This window comes from Mobula birostris, chromosome 16, assembly GCF_030028105.1.
Source record: "Mobula birostris isolate sMobBir1 chromosome 16, sMobBir1.hap1, whole genome shotgun sequence".
Taxonomy (NCBI): Eukaryota; Metazoa; Chordata; class Chondrichthyes; order Myliobatiformes; family Myliobatidae; genus Mobula; species Mobula birostris.
Genome location: NC_092385.1, coordinates 21746146 through 21766075, shown reverse-complemented (window position 1 = coordinate 21766075; position 19930 = coordinate 21746146). Strand labels below are relative to the sequence as shown.

The 19930-nt window shown below is 39.0% G+C and overlaps 1 protein-coding gene across 1 annotated transcript in view; it reads right to left on the bottom strand.

Moving 5' to 3' along the window:
* The window catches only part of LOC140211037 (voltage-dependent L-type calcium channel subunit alpha-1D-like), a 383898-nt gene that overhangs the window by 21672 nt on the left and 342296 nt on the right, over window positions 1–19930 (bottom strand). Inside the window, exons 42-43 of the mRNA XM_072280398.1 lie at window positions 9238–9354; window positions 5819–6186 (exon numbers count right to left, since the gene is read on the bottom strand). Coding sequence (XP_072136499.1) covers window positions 5819–6186; window positions 9238–9354 — 485 coding nt within the window. The remainder of the gene's footprint in view (window positions 1–5818; window positions 6187–9237; window positions 9355–19930) is intronic.

Below are 19930 nucleotides of genomic sequence, written 5' to 3'. Positions count from 1 at the left end.
AGGCAGAGACTTTCCATGTCCCAGGGCATATCATCAATTTGTCAGGTTACAGCAAATCTCCCTTAATCTGGCACACCATAACACATAAGAATTAGGAGATTCCATCATGCCTGATTTATTATCCCCCTCAACCCCATTTTCCTTGTTTCTCCCTGTAATCTTTGACACCCTGACTAATCAAGAACTTATCAACCTCTGCTTTAAATATAACCAGTGCCATCTGTAGCAATGAATTTCACAAATTCACTACCCTCTGGCTGCAGAAATCCCTCCTCATCTCTGTTCTAAAGTGATATCCTTCAGTTTTGAGTCTGTGCTAAGACTACTCCACTATAAGAAACATCCTCTCAAAGTTTTAGATTTGATCAGAAAATCTTTCTTTTTTTTGATCGTATCCTCAAAATGGACCGCCCAGTCCCTTTTCGTTGTTTCTTTTTTTTTATATAGTGTAGTGGGGTTTTTTTCCTCTCCTTTTTAAACTCAATGTTTTTTCTTTCCTCTTCATGAACTGATAAGAGGAGAATTGCTGTTTTCATTTTTTTGTTATATATTTTATACTAGCTTAACAATATATATGATTTTGACAATGTCTATCTTAATCTCGGTTTGTATTGTTACTGATATATATATTTGAAATAATTCTCCTTTTGATTGTATTTATGCTCCTTTTAAATCAATAAAAAGATCAATAAAGAAAAGAAACATCCTCTCCACGTCCACTCCATCTAGGCCTTTCAACATTTGATAGGTTTCAATGAGATCCTAGCATTTTTCTAAATTCCAGCCAGCAGTATAAGCCCAGAGCCATCAAAAACTCCTCATATGTTAACCTTTTCATTCCCAGGATTATTCTCATGAACCTCCTCTGGACTCTCACCAATGTCAGCACATCCTTTCTTGGATAAGGCACCCAAAACTGCTCACAATACTTCAAGTGTGGTCTGACCAATGCCTTATAAAGTCTTAGCAATACATCCTTGCTTTTATATTCTAGCACTCTTGAAATGAATGCTAACATTACATTTGCCTTTCTCACCACCAACTCAACCTGCAAATTAAACTTCACAGAATCAGTGTATGAGCACTCCCAAGTCTTTTACACCTCCTCTTCTGAATTTGCTCACCATTTAGACAATAGTCTACACCTTTATTCCTTGTAGTTAAGTGCATGCCCATACATCTCAAAGCATTCTATACATACATCAAGAGCAAGAGGATAGCTAAGGAGAAGGTAGGGCCACCCAAGGATAAAGGGGGGAACATTTTCTTCATGCAGAGGGTGTGGGTGTGGTTCTTAATGAGTACCTTGTATCAGCATTTACCAAGGAAAAGGACATGGAGGATAGGGAGATCAATGCCAAGAACAGTGCTAGGACATTTTGAAGTATGGCAGGAGGTAGTGTTAGGTGTCTTAAAGAGCATTAAAGTGGATGTCCTCAGGGCCTGATGGGATATATCCCAGGTTACTGAGAGAGGCAAGAGATTGAGAGATTGCTAGGCCTTGACCAATAATTCTGAGTCCCTCTAGCCACAGGTGAGATCCCGGAGGATTGGCAAGTAGCTAATGTTATTTCATTATTCAAGAAGGCAAACAATGATAATCCTGGAAACTATAGACTGGTGAGTCTTATGTCAATGGTAGGAAAATTATTGGAGAGAATTCTTAAGGATAGAATTTAAGAGCATTTGGAAAACCATGACCTAATTAGGAAGAGCCAGCATGGCTTTGCATGGGGCAAGTCGTGTGCTGCTAAGTTTGTGAATGTGGGATAGAGCACAGCCAAGTTAGTTTAAAGGGAATGTGAGAACTAGGTAAATATTTAGTTCTACATTAGTCTGTCCTACAAGGTTGACAAATTAAAATGCTCACTCTGCTTTTCTCTCTCTACAGATACTATCTGTATTTCCAGTGCTCTGTATTTTCATTTCAAATTTCCAGAATTTGAAGATTTGCAATGCTCTCACTGTGAATACCATTTTCTCTTCTTTATATTCTTCTCAGGGGCTCCCTGGGTTGAACAGAAACAAAGGGGAAAGAGGCTCCCTCAGTTTGAATACAGAGCAGAACAGAACAGAACAGCTCCGAGTTTAAGTGCATTAAACATAGCACAGAAGTCAGACGCTTACATACAGAAGAAGAGACAGGCTTCCTCTGGTATAATATCAACACAAGATGGAGACTTGGTGACTGCGTTACTGTGGTTAAAGCTCAGCCATGTCTGCTTAGAAAGAGTAAAAAGAGTATGTGTGCAAAGTCTTGAAGCAGAGCACAATCTCCAACTGTTTTAGACTCCCATACCATTCAACAGCACTCTGTCAAGACTATATTTGGTTTTGTTAGAATTTTCATGTGTCATACCAGTGCCCTCAAACTTTTGAGATATGGTATTTCAAACACTATGAGTCAACTTGCTTTATATTCACTAGATGGAGCCTCAGACTTTTAGCATTAATAGAGCAAATCACAAGCTAGTGACGACATCTATTGGAATTGGCATAGCAAGCTCAGAGCAAGGATTCAATAACCATGAATTGATGAAGTGTGAGTCAACTGAGTTATGTACTGACTAGGAAGGTAATGTCAGCATGCAGGTTTTCCCCTTACTCTGTGAAACCTGCTGGGCAAAAGTTCGCCTGTACTAAAAGAAATTGTGCCTAGGTAGCCTCCGCTTTGCAATATGTTCAGACCCTGGAACATCAAGTTGCCGGGAGAGGGACACACTTGTCACAAGATGAGCTCCCCAATGATAAAGATTTGATGATTCAGCGTCCCCCGCCACAGAGGTGGAATTGGCAGCTGTGAAAAGGCTCCTGGCTTGACAGAATCCTGCTGAAGGGTTTCGGCCCGAAATGTTGACTGTATTTTTTTCCATAGATGCTGCCTGGCCTGCTGAGTTCCTCCAGCATTTTGTGTGTGTTGCTGAGGCTCCTGGCTTTCCTACCAAGGCTTTCCAGGGCTGGTTTGATGACAATGACAAGAAAATCCAGAAGCTAATTGGCCATAAACAAGAACTTTGTGCATTAGAAGCTGCTTATTTCCTCAAGAGAAATAAAATAACACAACAGGTGCCTGAAGGCAGAGATCCAGCAAAAAAGGAAAATTGGGGCCCACAGAATGTAAGGTGGATGAAGAGACCACAGGAGGCTCTGTGACTCATGGGCAGCCATAACATAAATGAATGTTTTCAGCACTGCAAAATCCACTCATGATCCAAAACATCTAAGACTGAGAGTCAAGAATTAATCTGAGAGGCAATCAACATTCACTGGTTCATGGTTTTGACATAAGCATCCTTCATCCTTCAAGCTACTACTCCTAACCAAAGAGAATAAAGGAGGCCAATAAGACCTCTGGGGCAGACCGTATCCCCAGTGAAAACCAAGGCGGTCAATTTCAAATCCATAATTTCATTGTCCAGAACTGGGAAGAAGAGAATAAGCCAGGACACCTGTGGTAATTCTGACATCTTCAACAAAGAACATGTTCGACTTTGGTAACTATATAAAAGTCTCTCTGCTGTCTACAAAACTGCCTCATAACTTTCCTCAGCCTTTCTCACAATAAGCTTGTGCCTCAATCCATCAAGCTTCCCACAGGACTGGAGCTAATCTTCAGAACTAATGGGACCTCAGGAATGGCAATTCAGAATGAATCTGATTAATAGGTTTGAGGAGGCAGATGTTACTTGTGTTAGCACACATTCTACGGCCCAGCACCAAGACCTCATCAACTCATTCACTAAAGCATTTGAATGGATGGGTCATGCACCCACGAGACAAAGATCCTCCACGAATGTGGTCCCCATTGTACCACACTGTCTTCTGACAACAAAGGTTTATATCAAGACCCTGGAAAGTGTGGACCATTTTCCATTTCTCAGAAGCCATTTCTTGGTGAAGGAAGACATCAATAATGAAATTCACCACTACCTTCAATACACCAACACAGCCTTTAACCAACTGAGGCCACATATACACTTCTGTCACCTGGGCTGCCTATATTGGTCATCTCAATACAGCATAAAAATACCACTAATACTGCATGCAAAATCCTCCTTTTTTTTCAGTGCCCCATAGAAAGGATTCTGTCTGGGTGAATAACAATTTGCTATGGCAACTGCTCTACACGTGACTGCAAGAAATTACAATAGTTGTGGACACAGTTCAGCGTATCTCAGGAATTGGCTCTTCTCTGTGGACTCTGTCTATATTTCTCACTGACTCAGTAAAGCAGCCTGCATAATCAAAGCCCACCTACCCGGACATTACCTCTTCTCTCTTCTCCCATCAGGCAAATGATACAAAAAGATTGAAAGCTCATATCGCCAAGCTCAAGGACAGCTTCTATGCCACTGTTACCAGACTCTTGACTGGACATCTTATACAGTAAAATGGGCTCTTGGCTTCACAATTTACCTCGTTAAAATCTTGCACCTTATTGTTTCCCTGCACTGCACTTCCTTTGGTAGCTTTTACTGTTTATTCTGCATTGTCATTACTTTACCTTATTCTAGCTCAATGTAATGTGTAATGAAAGGATTTTAATATGAGTGTGTAAGACAAGCTTTCTAATGCATCTTGGTACATGTTTCAATAATAAACCATACCAGATTTATCAGAAGACTATGAAACAGTCAGTGTTGTCTCCCAGGGCAACATTCTTAACACTGAGGCTGTCTAGTTGGGCAGGCCACATGCCTTATACTGGATAGAAAACTATTCAAAAATTTCTTTGAAGTAGTACATCTTTCCCACTGATTCCTGGGAACCTATAGTGCATGGAATTCAATTTGGATTTATGGATGTTATTGAGAACCTCAAGACCATACATCATGAGCAGACAAAAACCCTGTGCAAGTGGCAGAGGGGCATATTGCCTCACAGACCCTACCTACCCATTTGCCAATATCATCTTCTCTTCCCGACTTTGGTTCTCATATTGTTCTCACTAGGCATCTCAGAACCCAGGGGACAGGAATGGAAATAAGTCATTCTCTGCTTTGAGGGACTGCTTAGATCTACTCAAGTTTAGAGAGTGAGAGAATGAGAGTGGATGTAATTGAAACTTACAAAACTTTGGTAAGATTCTGGATGCAGACAGTAATGCTCACCCTGGGTATGGTATCTCGATCAAAGCGTTATAGTCTCAGTTTACAGGGTAAGATATTTACAACTGAGATAAACACAATTCTCTTCATTCTGAGGGTAGTGAATCTGTGGAATTTGCTTTCACAGAGCTGTGGAATTCAAGTGCTGAATATTTTTAAATAGACACATTTCTAGATGCAAAATGCATCGAGGTACAGGGAGAGATTGGGCAGATGATTATTCACGGTCATATTGAATGGACTATTCTAGCTACAATTTTCCATGTTTCAATGTTTTCACTAATCAAGGAGAAATTAAACTGCACAAATACTGATCCTGCTTCAAAAAAGATGCACCTCTTGTCCACATCAATTTGAGGCTAATGTACGAATAGCCCTTTAATGAAAGGGGGCACTAATCTCCGCCTTCTGCATGAGACAGGTGAAGGAATGGATCTTTCAATGTGCAAGTTTAGAAAGACATTTTAGGAAAGTATGTTTGATATGCACTTTCAATACCTCAAAAACAACCAATTTAAATGAGGCACCAAGAAATGTAAAAGAGCATTTGAGTAGTTAAGCTGTTTATTTTTAACTGCACTTTTTCATTTTCTCATTTCATTTGCTGTCCTTTGTTTAATTATTTATGATGAAATAAATTACAATGAGGAACGGCTTTAATTAAAAACATTGCTTTCATTACAGCAAAAAGAAAGTACTGAAATTCTTACCTTCTGGTGCTTGATTTCCTTGGGATTTCTTGGTCTGATGCTTGGGAATTGTGATTTTTTCCTGTTGGCTGTTCATGATTTAAGGAGCCATTATCTTTTCCATTTGCAGTTTTGGATACATTTGCATTGTTGAGGTTCACATTAGTGGAACTTGGTGATACCTTTCCATGAAAACTGTGGTTATGCTGGTTGTGCGATATGGAATTCTCAGTGTTGGTGGAAGGAGGGTGTTTGTCATAATCAGCAGTTGGAGGAGTTGAAGATCGTGTAACCTGCAGAGGTCGTTGTGTGACATTTGTTTGTTGTAAAAAATTCCTTTCCTCTACAGCCATATGATTGACATGGTTGCCAAAAAGGCCACCACTTCTCTTCAAAACAGCAAAAGAAAGATGGTCCAAATTAAATTCCATTTTAAGTTACTAAAAGGCAGATTAAGCTGTAATATTCTATCATTAATACAGCAAACATCATAAAAGGTGTTATATTAGACAAAGAAAACTTGAAATTTTATTATAGAAATTAGCCATGTAATACCAGATGCTACTGAAAGCATGGCCAGGTAAGCCTCCAGATCATCATTGACCTTGAAGCATGGGTCTTAGTTTATGAGGCTGAATTTTTGCCAGTAGTCATTTTATCAAGGTATCCCTGTTTGCTGTTTCAGGTAAAGGTGCCATAAGGATGCAGTTGGTCATTGGTTAACATCCAAGACGACTTTGCACTATGTTGTATTTCCCGCAGGCAGAATCTGGATGCATTACAGTGGCTGGGACTGTGATGAAAGCTTGTTCTGTCACAACTTCCATCCAGATTGTATTGCTATCGAACCCCCAAATCTCAGGCATGGTGTTTGAATCAAGAGCAGGTCAGGACATAACAATTCTCACTCCTGTTGCACAGATACAGTATGTCTCCTCTTAATTCATAACACAATGGAAATCAATGAGGTAAAAGCAAAACTGCTTTGTACTGCTATGAGAGGGATCAGTAATCAGCAAGCGATGCAAGCTTGAGTGAATTTGTAAGGATTCATTTCACATGCAGAATGATGCTTACTCAAATGCTAATGGTTGAAAGTACACGTAAGTAATTAAATCAAATTTTGCTTTATAATTTGGTGCAGACTTTTAATAATAAGTGAAGATGCTAACTGAACACTTCCTGGCACCTGATTTATTTTGTTTTGATAAAAAGCGAGTGTAATGGCTTTATTTTGCTCATGATACCATGATGTCCTGATCATATATTAATTTGTTGGTTTGCTTATTTAGTTTTTGGATCTGTGTATTACTCCTGTCACCTCAGCTTGTCAATACTAATTCTCCCTTGCCTTTAGTTAGTTTGTTAAAATCTGCAGCAGGAGAATGTTTTCATTCTTCATTATTAAGCATATTTCAAAAGCCTCTTAACCAAATGTAACCACTATATTTAAACCAGGATCACTGTCCTGAGCAAAGAAGAACACTACCTTGATTAGCTTTTCTCACTGTTGTTGCCATACAGATTTTTCCACACTGGATTTTGAGAAGGTACTTTAAAATTTGCCCTGAGTATTTTTTTAAAGAAACCTCTGCAGCTTTGATTCTTGTTTGATTTATATCAGTAAATATTAGTAAAACTTAATTGTTAATTGTTCCTTTATTTATTGGCAACATTGGAAAAATGGAATGGTTGAACTAAATGGATTTTATTTTCTTCCTAAAGTCTTCTGGTTTAGAAGTAATACCAATTACTGATTTAATGTACATTCAATAATGTTTTGGGAATACAAACAGGTGTTAATTAGCAATTAATTATTTCAGTTTTTACTAATCTATTTGAGATAGATAATTTACTTCTACGTGCAAAGCATTCTAGGCTAGAAATTCTGCTTGGCTAGTATTAGACTGGCTGCCAGTTACATGCTCAGCCCAAAATCCAATTGTCTTTAATGGTATTTAATGGCCAGAAAAAGATCAACCAGAGAAATTTTTACCTCAGAGTAAAGGGCAATATTTATTATGCAAGATACAGAAATTGCACACAGTTTGAAATTCAGTTTTTATTTGGTATTTAAAACGGTATAAAGCACACACATAGTGCTCATAATATATTGTGCACATACTAGCGCACGTAGACTTGTCATCTGAATGGACTTCTACAATACCTAGGCAAAAGCATTATATCTATCTAACAGCATCTCAAAACATTTTAGTCCACCCTAAAGGATGAGCTTGATGGATATAATGAAGTATCCCAGCAACCATTTTGATCATTGCCCCTTGGCTGAAAACTCCAGCTGTCCCTTTAACAAATGCTGCACAATCTTTGGTACCAGCTGTGATCCTTTGAGAGGCTAGGATCAAAGTGAAGAGAGTGTATTGTGGGGAAGACATCCACAGACCCAGTCGGGCCTGGCAGTTTGAACTGGCAACTTGATGGCTGTATGTAACAAATGGAGAGAAAGGGGCAGGACCTGGCTTTTTGAAAACGGTGTATGACAGGGGAAGGAGAGCAACAGCAGTGAAATCTATGTATGTCAGTTTAGGGGAAGCAGACGTAGATTGGGATTGAAATAATTAATGCGTGGGGTTGGGCAATTCCATTACTTAGCCTAATAGGTTAGATTTACCACAGTACATAATTATCTATTTAAATGTTTATTTTCCTTTTATATCATCTCAATGTGTACTTAAGAATGTATAAATAATTGTAGTTTTATACATATAAAAAAATGGAAAAGGTTATATGTGTGAAAAAAGTACATGATATTTGTGAATTCCTTATCCAAATAAAAATAAAATTTAAAAAAAAAGAAAATATCAACTTCTCCCAAGTGTGCCCAGGAATAGCTTCAGCGTCAATATGGTGCAAGTTCCACTGCAAGGCTCCAAAAGGAACATGACATGAAGATTATCGTCATCTTGGCACAAAACTACAAAGGTGACTCATACCTGAAAATCTACTTTACTCTGCCTTATGATTAATTTTCAAATTTGTGATATTAAAAAAACAGCATTATGTCACTGAATTGCTTGGCACTGCAGCCAAAGTTATGCCATAAATGGATCGATAGTAATGGTGTTGACAATAAATATCATGATCTCATGGCTGAACTTTGGGGCAGTGGCAGTTCTTGGTAAAGCATTAACATCATTGCCTTGGCACCAATGAAAAATCACCTTGAGGAGGACTACTTTTTGAAAATTTTGAAGTAAATCAAATGAGCTAGTTCCCTACCAGCTTGTATTTTGATTTATGCAATTAAACATCAGCTTATCAGCTTTACTCTTCTCAGCAAAGGATTGTCATGTCTGGTAGTTCCTGTTGCAGGAAAATTGGCTCGAGCATTCATTCGGGTAAAATGTTATGCCACCATGACAATCATTTGGTGATTCATGTAACTCAATGTTGGGAACAAGTGGGAACCAACCACTTACTCTGTATATATCCTCATCATCTTCTCGAGCCCCCTCTATAATATCCTCTTCCTGTAGATCACATGAAATTGCTCTACGAATTTCAGGTCCAATGTCATGTAGGGTTCTAAGCCCAGCCTATAAAATAAAATATGTTATCTAGAAATGTCACTTCATATTGATATCCCACTGATATGCATAATCCTTTCACTGAGATGCTGAGTAAGTGGACAGCTATCAGCCTCTGCTAATGTTTACTTAATGTTCCAAAGAAGGTACATAAGATTGGCGTGAGTGTTGTTCCCCCTCTTTGTTGCTCTTATCCTAGTGGCTCAACTGTTATGAAACACTGGTGTACATTTGAGCTAATATTCTATAACTTTGTGTTGCAACTTGTTGAAGCATTGGGTTCCAACATCAAGGTTGGTCAAACTTTAGAGCTGAAGGCTGGATCTGTGTCCATAAGTCACACACATTTGTTTACACAACATTGAAGACATAACATTGAAATTCATCCCATATACTTTCAGTAGCAAAAGTTTACTTATTTATATAAAGTTCCCTAAATAATCTTTCTTTTGTGAACTCTAAAAAACTTTACTTGTTTGCAAACTCTAAGCTAAAATGCAAATTCTACTTATCCTCGCATAAGAAACAATTAATCTGTACCATTTTTTTACATTTTAAAGTGTTTGCACTTTATGTCTGATGTAGTCCTATCCATTGGTGCAGATATCAATTTTCTATTTCTTACAAATGACAACATTATCAACATGTGTGGCATCTGTTGCTGACCTACCCCAACAGAACCTGGATCTTTAGGTTGTGACTTCATTGTTAGGCTGTGCTACAACAAGAAGTGTAATGTGCAAAAAAAATCAGGAACTAAATGTGATTGAGGAATCTCGCCAGAACATGGTGCTTATCTCCAATGACTTTTAACTTTGATCTTAATGTGTTTTCATTTATAGGCAAGCAGCAGTAATAAAGCAAACTGATTGTAATCTCTGGCAGCAGTGATTGTAATGAAGCAGCCTAATTGAGGCACCAGGCCTGAGTAGGCTGCTCACTAGACCAGAGGGAGGTACTACTGCACAATACCATTTAGCTCTTCCCTTTGAGCTCTCCTCCATGATTTTCCCCTTCTCCATTTTCTAGGCATTTGTCATAACCAAAGAGAAAGCAACACAATCAAGAGTCAGGGAAACACTGAGGGGGCATTGAGAAGGCAAAGCTAGTAAACCATCCACCAAACTACCATAGAGTACTACAGTGCAGAACCACGTTCTTTGGCCCATGCTGGCCTAACCTTCTGCCTTGTCCCATCGACCTGCACCCAGAACTTACTCCTCCAAACATAGCCCATCCACTTACTTATTTTCTTGAATATTGCAGTTGAATCTGCATCTACCACTTCTGCTGGCAGCTCATATCACATTCACACTAGCCTTTGAGTGAAGAAGCTTCCCCTCGGGTTCCCCTTAATATTTCATCTTTCACCCTTAGTTCCAGTCTCACCCAACCACAGTGAAAAAAAAGCCAGCATGCATTTACCTTATCTATAATTTAGTATACCTCTATCAAATCTCTCCTCATTCTCCTACTCTCAAGGGAATAAAGTCCTAACTTATTCAACTTTTTCCTACAACTTAGGTCCTCAAGTCCCAGCAACATCCTTGTTAATTTTCTCTGTACTCTTTCAATCTGATTGATATCTTGGTCGTTGGTACAGTGGGTGATCAGAACTGGACACAATACTCCAAATTTGGCTGCACCAACATCTTATATAACTTCAACATGACATCCCAATTCCTGAACTCAATGGATCGATTTGTGAAGGCCAATGTACCAATATCTCTCTTTATGACCCTGTGATACCACTTTCAAGGAATTATGGGTCTGTATTCCAGTCAGGGAGATAACCGTTAACTTCAATTCTCTGGCTTCTCCCGTGAAGGCGACGTTGCATCCAATTGACAACTTCATCCTGAATGGCAAGCAACTTAAATTTCTGGACCAGCCTCCCCAGTGGGACTTTTTACAAAGGCCTTGCCAAAGACAACACCCTGCACCTTTCCTTCATTAACTTGCTTGATAACCTCCTTGAAAAACTCTAAGATTGATTAGACATGACCTACCATGCACATAACCATGTTGACTGTTCCTAATCAGGCACTGTCTATTCAAATTCTTATGTATCCTATCCCTTCCAATAATTTCCCATTGACTGACATCAGTCTTATTAGCCTATATTTATAGAAGTAAGAAAATTAGTTGGACAGGTCAAGAATTACAAGCACATTTTATAAAAAGAAAATCTTAGTATCTGTTAACTTCTTTCACTTTAATGTATCAGACATAGGATAAGATGTCTTAATTGACATCACACTGTTAGATGGAGCTAATATGTAAAGCACAGTCACGTAAACTGAGCTAGTCAATGAAAATCAGGATGACATATTAGTAGAATTACTTCAAGAGGATGTGGTACAGGTCTGAAGCACAGGGAGCAAGGGACAGACAGCAACAAAATGTATTAATATAATTTGATATATTTTATGGTAAGTGATAAAAATAAATATGAAGAGGCAGGAGTAGGTGATATCCATCCCACCCCTCCATACACCAATAAGTGCCTGCTACATCATTCTTGGGTTATCTTGCAACTTGATACTACCTTCCCACTTGACCTCCCCATCACTTCAATCCCCTAATGTCCAAAATTCAAATCAGCCTTGAACACATTTATTGACTGACATCCCCAGCTTTTTAAAGTGAAGAATTCCAAAGATATACAACTCTATGTGTAAGGAAATGTCTTTTTTTTCTGTGAACATGGACTTCATTTTTAGATTATTCATCCTGGTGAGCAGCCTTGAAAGCATCCATACTGTTAGCCACTTTCAAAATCTTTTATAATTCTATAAAATATTTGTATATTGTTGCAGACTTCAGTAACGATAGGCCAGTCAAAAGCCACCTCGTCTTAAGGAGTACTTTCATCGTTCCAGGAATTAATCTAGACTATCTACACAATATTGACTCCAGGACAAGTAATACACACAATGCGCTGGAGGAGCTCAGCAGGTCAGGCAGCATTTATGGATGGGAATAAACAGTCAATGTTTGGGCTTAAGACCCTTCATCAGGACTAGAAAGGAAGGGGGAAGAAGTCAAAATAAGGAGCAGGGAGGAGAGGAAGAAGTACAAGGTAGTAGGTGATAGGTGAAACCGAGAGAGGGAGAGTGAATGAAGAGCTGGAAAGTTGATTAGTGGAAAAGATAAAGTGTTGGAGGAGGGCAAATCTCATAGGAGACAACAGAAGACAATGGAAGAACAGGAAGTAAGAGGAGCATCAGAGGGAGGTGATGGGCAGGTAAAAAGAGATGGTGTAAGAGGGAAACAAGAATGGGGAATGGTAAAGGGGATGGGAGCATTACCAGGAGTTTGAGAAATCTGGTTGGAGGCCACCCAGACAGAACATAAGGTGTTGCTCCTCCAACCTGAGTGTGGCCTCATCATGGCAGTATAGGAGGCCATGGACTGACGTGTCAGAATGGGAATAGGAAGTAGAATTGAAATGGATGGCCACCAGAAAATCCCACTTTTTGTGGCAAACGAAGGTGTTCCAGGACAAGTACCTTCTTCCTTTGCCAGAGGGAACCAAACCCCATGAACTATTTTGCATTAAAAATATCAGAATGCCATTTATTTTGGTAATTATCCCACAAAATGATTTGTGACTTGGCATGATTAATTGCTTTTGATATTCATAAGAAAGCATGAGTGTTAAGTGATTAAAATATACTTTCTGTTTTCATTACACCAAGGTCACTTGATAGATACTGAGCAATTTAAGTATCTGTAGATACACATATAAAACACTTAAGGGTATAAATTCAGTTCCAGGAATTTGACGCAGTGCCTAGGCGTTCTGTATTCCATAAACCAGATACCAATGTGTGTATTACAATGAATGGTGAGTCAAAGCTAACAACGTCCATCTTTACCTCACTCCACCACTTAACTATTGTCAAATAAATCTATTTCGATGAAAGTTTAACTGCATCAGAATGAACTCATTGTCTTTCCCTGCCACAATGCCATTCCCTAGCTGCTGATTTAACTCTTTTTTCTGGGTACTATCCTGGGCAGAATCTATACTGGGTTGTGAACATCAGCATTTTTATTCGAGCAAATTTTAACCTCCCCCCCACCACCACCACCACCACCATGGGTAGTTCTCTAAGACAACTGCAAGGAAATGTACCTCACTGAAAAATTCAGGTGGAAGGAATCCTGTGAAGTCTGGATTTCAGAAAGCACTACCAACCCTCTTGAAATACATAATCGGCAAATTGATCTTATGTTATCACCACAAGAATATCCCAAAGGTTCAGATGTACTACAAGTTTCATATGTATATGTAAGGGCCCAGCATGCATGGGCAGCTGAAGAATGTACAAAACACACAATATCTGACAGCCTGATATGTTGGGAGTCTGACATAAGTTAAAAGGCAATCTACTGACTTCTGACAAAGGGAGCATTCATGGGCCCGTTTTTCTTGCTTGCAAGGGCAAGATCAGTCCTGTCTATTACTTATTGAGATACAGTACAGAATAGGCCCTCCCGGCCCTTTGAGACACGCCGCCCAGCAATCCCCAGTTTAACCCTCGTCTAATCACAGGACAATTTACAATGACCAATTAACCTACCAACCGGGACATGTTCAGAGCATGGGAGGAAACCCATTCATTCACAGGGAGAACATATAAACCCCCTACAGGCAGCAGCAGAATTGAACCCAGGTCACTTGCACTGTAAACCTTTGTGCTAACCACTATGCTACCATGCTGCCCTGTTACAGATGCAGTCTAGGGTAATAAGGAAGGTAAAATTCATCTGTCTTAAACCTAGTGCTCATCAGAACCACAAGGCTGACTAGGCAAAGTCCACTTAGCTCACTACATAATTTAATACTTGGCATATTTCTTTTAATTTTCCATATCCACAGAAGTGTAAGCATTGTAGTATTAATTAATTTTGATACTGTTACTTTATGCTAACTTGTCTTTGAATGGAAATTCTCATTGTTACCATCAGGTAGGAGGTACAGAAGCCTGAAGGCACACACCCAACAATTCAGTTACAGCTTCTCCTCCTCCGCCATCTTATTCCTAGATGGACATTGAACCCATAAACACTACCTCACTTTTTAAATATATATTATTTCTGATTTTGCACTAAATCTATTCAATATACATAAATATGTTACTAATTTATTTATTTTTTCCTTTCTATGTTATCATGTATTGCATTGATCTGCTGCTGCTAAGTTAACGAATTTCACGACACATGCCAGTGATAATAAACCAGATTCTGAATTTCTGCTTTCATTTTATATTAGCTCGGTACACTTATAGGTTACTCTGCATAATGAACAGCTTGGGTTTTTACAGACATTCATTGATTGATTTTGTCCATAAAATCAGAAAACAGGTACAAAACAAAACCATTCAATATAGAGTCAGAGTTATGATGATTATACCTCCATAATATTGTAATGAATTACATCAAAAGCACATAAGATTGATAAGACAAAAACAATTACTAAAAGAGGAGAGAGAGGAAACTTTCCACCATTTGTAGGAACAAATGCATGTACATAGGATCTTTGTATTTAATATTAAGGGATCTTGTTCGTATATAGGGATGTCCACAAGTCAGGCAATTGTATCCTAAGGGCACTCTACAATGAAAAACTTAAATCCATGTGCATGCAGACTTAAAAACCACTTAGGGGATAAATTCATCAGTTCTTGGTTGCAAGAATGAAATTGCCCCAAAAGCAATCCTGGATTGGGAGGTTTGTGGCTGGCTGAAAGTTGGGTCTTAATGTTATTCACATTAGTTCTCAGTCAACGGCAGCAAAACTATTGAGCTGATTATCGACTACAGGAGGAGGAAATCAGAGGCCCGTGAGCCATTCAAGGATCAGAGGTGGAGAGGGCCAGTAACTTTAAATACCCTAGCATTATCATTTCAGAGGGTCTGACCTGGGACCAGCATGTGCCACTTCAAAGAAGGCATGGCAGCGCCTCTATTTTCTTAGAAGCTTGTGCAGATTTTGCATGTCATTTAAAACTTTGACAAACTTCTATAGATGCACAGTGGAGAGTATCCTGACTGGTTGCATTATGGCCTCCAACAGAAACATCAATGTCCAAGAGTGGGAAAAAAAAACATATTGTTCACATCTACAAGCAGTGCTGCCACAAGAAAGCAGCATCCATCTTTAAGGACCTCACTAACAGGCCATGCTCTCTTCTCACTGCTGCCATCAGGAAGGGGGTTCAGGAATAGTTATTATTCTTCAGCCTCACACACTGGAACCAGTGTGGCTAATTTCACTCACCTCAATACTGAACTTATTCCACAACCTATGGATTCACATCCAAGGACTCTACAACTCATGTTCTCAGCAGTATTTATTTTTTATTTGTCTATTTAGTATATTTATTGTATTCTTTTGCACACTGGTTGTTAGTCTTTATGTGTAGCTTTCATTGATTCTATTATATTTCTTTGTTCTACTGTGAACGCCTGCAAGAAAATGAATCTGGTGACGTATTTATATACTTCGATAATTAATGTAATTCACACTTTGAACTTGAACTTAATTGGATGAACTAGTAATGTCTCTCACTCTTTCACACACACTGAAGTTGTTAACTTGTCTTTCCAAACATGTCTAAAGGAAGGGATTGTTGGAATACTTTGTAGCCAATATGTCATGGTCGCTCCTCCTGACTTCACAGTAACGGGTTTTCAGTACATTAAAACACTTCCTTTCCTTTAAAAATCAAGCAGTTAAAAACTTAAGAATCCAAAAATTGAATCTCGGGAATAGCAAAATTGCAGGGGAAGACTCCTCTTGCATGTTTATGCATCCAACCCCAATGTAGTATCAGGCATCCTATAGCCTGGAAAATTGATATATAAGAAATAAAGATCTTCAATGATGTCCAGTAAAATCTTATTCAGATTGCAGAGGTGTTCTACTATTGCACCTCTAGGTGGTGCTGTTGTGCAGTTAGATGTTGGGTACTTAACGCATATTTCTTTTCTGCCACATTATTTGTCCACCAGTCACCTTCTTCCATCTTCTCTGCTACCGAGATTAAATTATTTCTCTCTTTTGCAGTTTTGATTAAGGGTCCTAGACATGAATTGTTAACTATCTCTCATTCCACAAATGTTACCTGACCTGTTGAGTGTTTACAGCATTTTCTGTTTTTCCAAAACCTTTACTTGAAGACTGCACAATGCAACTAAACCCTTGGGAACCCCAAACACTTTAAATTCGTAAACTTTGAAATAAGTACCTAAGAGCACTCTCGTTAACATGTTTGATTCCAGGACAGGATGGAAGTGAATGTCATTGTATGGGATGTCCGGGGATATTTTCAGTCTGCTGCATTACAAACATCCTAAGTACAGCTGCAAGATCTATCAACACACAGAAACTAAAGAGATAAAAGAGGCTATGGAATGACTCGTCATGTTTGCCATACAGCTTCTCAACACAAGATCCAAACAAAGAATAAATGTCACCACTGCACCTGCAGATGGAAGAACCTCAGATGACCCTACCAAAGTAGGTGGCGAATCAGGGTATGGTGAAAAGCAGCAACTAACTACTTGATCACATCAATTACCAGAGTAACACTAAATTAGCTCAATGCAACAGAAAATAGCAGGGAAAGAATAAAAGCACACGACCATAAACTGGATACTTATAAAATGTATTGAAGCATTGTTAGAAGGTTTGTATCATTTTTGCTGGATGATAGAGATTACAGAACAGTGTACAATGAGGCTGTTTACCCCACTGAGTCTACAGTAGTTCTTTAAAAAGAACAATTCCATTCGTTCCACTCACCATCTTTCTTTCATATTCCTGCAGTCCTTCTTCAAGGATTTATACAGTTCTATTTCAAAGGTTATTCTTTAGCCTATCTCAATTACTTCATCAGGCACTCCAAATCATATCAACTGATTGGACATTAAGTTTTGTGTCATGTCACATATTTTCAATTTCTGCCTTTTATCCATTGAGAACAGCTTCTTTCTTGCTCCATCTAAATCCTTCACAGTTTCAAACATCTCTACCAAATTTTCTCTTGAACAAATTCCAGCACATTTATCCATTCTTCTGTAATTTAAAACACAGAACAGTATAGCATAGGAAAAGGCCATTTGGCCCACTATTTTATGCTCAACTATTGAAATTAGTAAACAAATGGCCAATTAAGCTAATCCCTTCTGTTTACATAATGTCCACACCCTTCCACTTCCTGCATATCCATGTCCCTATCCAAGTCACTTGAATGCCTCTATTATGTTTTCCTCTACCACAACCCTAGACACCCACCACTCTCTGTGTTAAAAGAAACTTGCTGCACACATCTCCTTTGAACTTACCCACTCTCGCCTTAAATGCATGCCCTCTGGTGTTAGACATTACAATTCTGGGAAAATATACCAGCTGTTGATTCCATCTCTGCCTCTCATATCAGATCTGCCTTCAGCCTCCGCTGTTCCAGAGAAAACAATCCAAGTTTGTCCAGCCTCCCCTTCTAGCAAATGCCCTCTGATCCAGGCAGCATCCTGGTAAATCTATTATGTACCCTCTCCAAAGACTTGACATTCTTCCTATAATGGGGTGCCCAGAACAGCATGCAATACTCCAGCTGTGATCTAATTAAGAGTTTTATAAAGCTGCATCATAACTTTCTGACTCATAAACACAGTTCCTTGACTGATGAAGGTAAGCATGCTATATACCTTTAATTCCACACTATCAACCTGTGTAGTGCCTTTTAGGGAGCTATGAACTTGGCCTTCAAGATCCCTCTGTTCATTAACATTTAAGAGTTTTGACATCTCCATCATATCTGCAATTGATCTATATCTCAGTATCCTTTACCAATCTTCTATGCTATCCACACACCACCGATCTTTGTATCATCTGCAATCTTACTAACCCATCCATCTACATTTTTAATTCGGTCATTTATACAGATCACAAACAACACAGGTCCCAGTATAGATTGCTTCAGAACACCACTAGTCAATGACCGTCCAGCCAGACCAAGTCTCATTGACCATTACCCTCTGTCTTCTATAGACAATCCAATTCTGTGTCCAAGCAGCCAACTCACTGTGGATCTCGTGCATCTTAATCTTCTGGACAAGCCTCCCACAACAGACCTTGTCAAACACTTTACTAAAATCCATGTAAACAGCATCCATAGCTCTACCTCCATCAATTGCCTTCATCATCTTCTTGAAAAACTCAAGCAAGCTAGTAAGACATGATTTACCCTATACAGAGACATGCTGACTGTCCCCAATTAGACCATGGTTTTCCATATGTTATAATTCCTATCCCTAAGAATCCTCTCCAGTAACTTCCCCACCACCAATGTGGACTGATCTATAGTTGTGAGGATTGTCTCTTTTCCCCTTTTTGAGTAATAGCTGCTCACCTGTCCTCCAGAACCTTTCTGTGGCTACAGCAGACAAAAGTATATTGGTCAAGGCCCCAGCAATCTCATCTCTCTTAATAAACTGGGGTATATCCCAGCAGGCCCCGGGGACTTAGCCACCTTAATGTTCTTTAAGAGACTCAACACTACCTTCTCCTTTATCTTGAAATGCCTAAGTAAATTAGCATGCTCCACACAGATCTCTCTATCTTCCTTGGTAAATACAGATGTAAAGTATTCATTAAGGACGTCACACACATTCTCCACCTCTCAGCGCATGTCCCCTCCTTTATCCTTGAGTGATTCTACCTGCTCCCTAGTTACTAGGGAAAATAGGAAGAGGGTACGACTTTCCTCTGTACTTTCCACCAAACGTACGCAACAGGATACCTTCAAATTTGCCTCAGAATCTCCAGTAACTTATATAGGAATTAAAGGCTCTAGTCACTTGGAGATGTAAGTTTTGGGTTACTGGTTGTGACCACATGTCCCCATTTTCCTGGAATTTTATGGATAAGGAAGTGTGTCTACCAAAAAAAAATTTCCAAAAGATTTAAAGTCCCTAAGACTTATTTCTGATAAACCGGCAGAATAAGGGAGAGTAACCTGCAATAGGGGAAGGAAAAAATCTCCAAAACGTATTGGAAAGAGTGACTCTGAAAATATTCTTACGCTAGCTGCAGGAGGAACATAGGAACTGGGAATGAGGAGGGTAGAGGTGCGAGTGATTGTAGGAAACCTGGGCAGGTCTGGAAAATGCAAAACCTTCCAAAATGCACCTCTGGGGAGACTGAAAATTGGTGTGCTATTTCCCACTCCAGAGCCATTCATCTCATCCAAATTAGATGAGAAAGACGAGTAGAAGCTACAGTAGAATATAAATGTAAGCAATAATTGTTTGGACAAAATAGCCTGTTTCTGCAAGTCTATTGTGTGTGGTGTCAAACTCTGCTAAATGCAACATTTTCATGTACGTTTCATGTCTTTTCGAAAGCATGGTGCCTAAAATTGATGCCATGCAGGGTTTTTTTTTTGATGTGATTCAATTAAATCTCATTGTCATAGTGCAAAGCCACAAAAGTTTAACAGCTTGTATGCTTTTCGCATTTGTTAACATGCGCAAAATCAGACTCTCAAAAAAAAATTTAACTCGAAACTCC